Below are 2,984 nucleotides of genomic sequence, written 5' to 3' on the forward strand. Positions count from 1 at the left end.
AAAGTTTGAAAATTCGAGAACAAATGACCAAATATTTTAGAAATTCAAAAGAAAAATGTAGTACTTTTTTTAGTCAGGAACAGTAAACACAAAAGCACTTTTTGGACTGTCCTAAATGACACTGAACTAAGTTAAAACTCTTTCATTAGATGTTGAGTTGAAATATGAAACATTTATGGATTGTAAAGGGGCTGATTCATTATATTATGTTATCCCAGTATGGTATAACTGCTCATTTTAACCAGACTACCAATATCATTTATATGGTATTGGTAAAATTTATTAAAACTATGAATTATAACATTTCTCCAACTTTTTAATTTTGAAACTGAAATAGTATGGTGCCATATTATTATTCAGGATAAATATATATTCTTCCCAGAAAGAAAGATTGGATTATTTTTTTATAAATCAGATGATTTGTGTTTCATGTAGTATATTTAAAATTTTTGATTCTATTTTTATACACATTTGAAAAGGAGCATCTGATAAATAAAATAGTCATAACACAGGTTAGATTTTATCCAACTTTATTTTCTGAAAAAAAAAGAGAAAGTATTTTGTATGATTATTAAAATTAAAACTGTAAAAGGTGTTGCATTTGGTACAGATGTATCAGCAAAAGAAATAATTAGGATTCATTTTACTTGTAAAAAAAAAAGAAAAAAGTAAATTTCATATTTTTTTTATTTATACATGTCCATCACATAAAATCATCCATTTCTAAAAATGCATTAGAGTTATCTACAATTCTAAAGGAGTTTATATATGCATATCGAGAAAATTTTATGTACAACTTTCTAAACCACACATTCTGACTTACATGTTTTTTCATTGCATTTTCTATAATGCAGTGTTCCTTTTGTTTTATTTGACAAACATAATTTGATGTTAAATATGTCAACAATGCATCCATGTAGTTTGTATATTTGCGGAAGAGATTTACAGATTCTAGAACATATACTTTACAATATGATGGAAGTTGTTGTTTTAATATTAAAAAACAAACTGCATTAAATATAGAGATATGATTGTAATGCCCACTTACACCATCTTCATCAAAAGTTACAAGTGCATCGATATCTAATTTTTCGGTATAATCCAGAACAACTTTAGCTACTTCTTCTTTTTGCCATAAGACATTTGGATCATCTTGTATGTTATGATGTCTACATAAAAATATATTACTCAAAGATATACCTAAAACCTCACAACTATCCCACAACTCTTCTTTTCTTTTAGAGCCTTCTTGGTTAAAACTACCATTTGAAAGACATAATAAAAATATTTTACAATCTTTATTTTTCAGAACATTTATTATAAATGGTCCAAAAAACATACACTCATCGTCTGGATGAGCTGTTACGATTAAAACACGTCGAAAATTTTTAATAAACTTATTAACATTAGTAAATGCATATTTTGCATTAAATAAATAAAATAATAAACATATAATTAAATAAATAAATATTAAATTACCGAATGCTTTAAACGTATCACGAAGATATTTCAATAATGCATCCTTTATTTCACAGGTAAAAATAAGACATGTTCTAATTACTTCATATAAACTTAATTTTTCAGTCATAATTAGTATTATGTAGAAAATATAATTCGTAGCACCAACATTTTTTTTTTAATTATAAAAGTCACATTGTAGAAAATGAACTAACAACTTCGTAAGTAAAAAACTTAAGTCTACGGACTTCTTTATAAAAACAATCACTTCGTGACTACGTTAATTTACACATGTAAAAATTCATTAACATAACCTACAAAGTATAACCAATTATCACCGAATGTCACTGCTTAATATTAAATATTTTAATGTTATTTTCACTGACATATTCACTTAATAATTACATTTACTTTCTTATCATAGGTGTATGTAAGTTTTGATTAGAACATTTTCCTTCAGCTACTAAAATTAGACGATCCACGAATCCCTTGACAAATTCGAGGTCTGCTTAAAGCTATATCAGCTGATTTTACCTAAAAAGTTACTGCTGTGTGCTGCTATCTACATACGTGTAACGTGTTTATTGGTGAACCAGGGAACAAAAAACGGAATATTGCATACACCGGTTTACTTTAAAATAATGAACTACTTTATTCATATAAAAGATTTATCATAAAGTGAAATTCACCTATTAATTTTGAGAGAATATTTTTTTAAAGTCTTACTTATAAAAATAGTTTTTGAGTATTGTACTTAATTCAGTACTTTATGTACTAAATTAATACAGTTTTCGTATTTTTTTTACCTTGAAAAAATGAACAATATTTGTATAAAATAGCATAAATCGTTTTAACCATATTGCAACAAATGTACTGAAGGAAACATTTCATTTGATATTGTTACGAAATCCCTCTTATAACTGCCATGTAAGGTTACTGACTCATGAAAATACTGCCTATTGATTGATACCTGATTTGTTAAACCTTGTTAACTTTAGTTTTATTTCATTTTAAAGATAAATCTACATATTGTTCAAATAAATATATTTTTTATGAGATAGTTCCATGTTTGATTAATGTTAACTGAAGGCTTAATCCTTCATAATCCTTATAATTTCAGGGATTGATAAAGAGTATATACAACTTCTTTAACTAGTTCATTAGAGGACTAATTAACTAACTGACAAACTCATTCTTTATTCGGGTAATTATTAAATTTTGAAGGTTTAAGGATTTCCTTTTTAATTCCTTAGTGATTTTAATCAAAATAATTTTTGCTTATATTTCCTCATACACATAGTGATGTAGCTAAACCTTATTTCAGTTTTCCGCTTTTTGGAAAATCTGAAGATTAATGAGGAGCTAGTCAGTGAGGCTTTTCCCTTTGAATATTATAATATAGATTTAGTACCTAAGTCATTGTTAAGTGATAAAACTGAAACAGTTGTAGGCGACTTGATATGGGTTATAAATCACAATCAAAAATTGCCAATTTACTAGGGAATAACAGGAAAATGAGGAGCAAG

The 2,984-nt window shown here is 26.4% G+C and overlaps 1 protein-coding gene across 1 annotated transcript; it reads right to left on the bottom strand.

Moving 5' to 3' along the window:
- Positions 1-669: 669 nt before the first annotated feature.
- Positions 670-2,007, bottom strand: PIG-L (phosphatidylinositol glycan anchor biosynthesis class L). The gene has a single exon (XM_075375166.1). The coding sequence runs from the start codon at positions 1,586-1,588 to the stop codon at positions 704-706; it is 885 nt and encodes a 294-aa protein (XP_075231281.1). The 5' UTR covers positions 1,589-2,007; the 3' UTR covers positions 670-703.
- Between the last annotated feature and the right edge of the window lie 977 nt (positions 2,008-2,984).

This window comes from Lycorma delicatula, chromosome 9, assembly GCF_047948215.1.
Source record: "Lycorma delicatula isolate Av1 chromosome 9, ASM4794821v1, whole genome shotgun sequence".
NCBI lineage: Eukaryota > Metazoa > Arthropoda > Insecta > Hemiptera > Fulgoridae > Lycorma > Lycorma delicatula.

Coding starts and splice junctions, on each gene's coding strand:
- PIG-L (XM_075375166.1), bottom strand. CDS start 1,588: ATGACTGAAAAATTAAGTTTATATGAAGTAATTAGAACATGTCTTATT.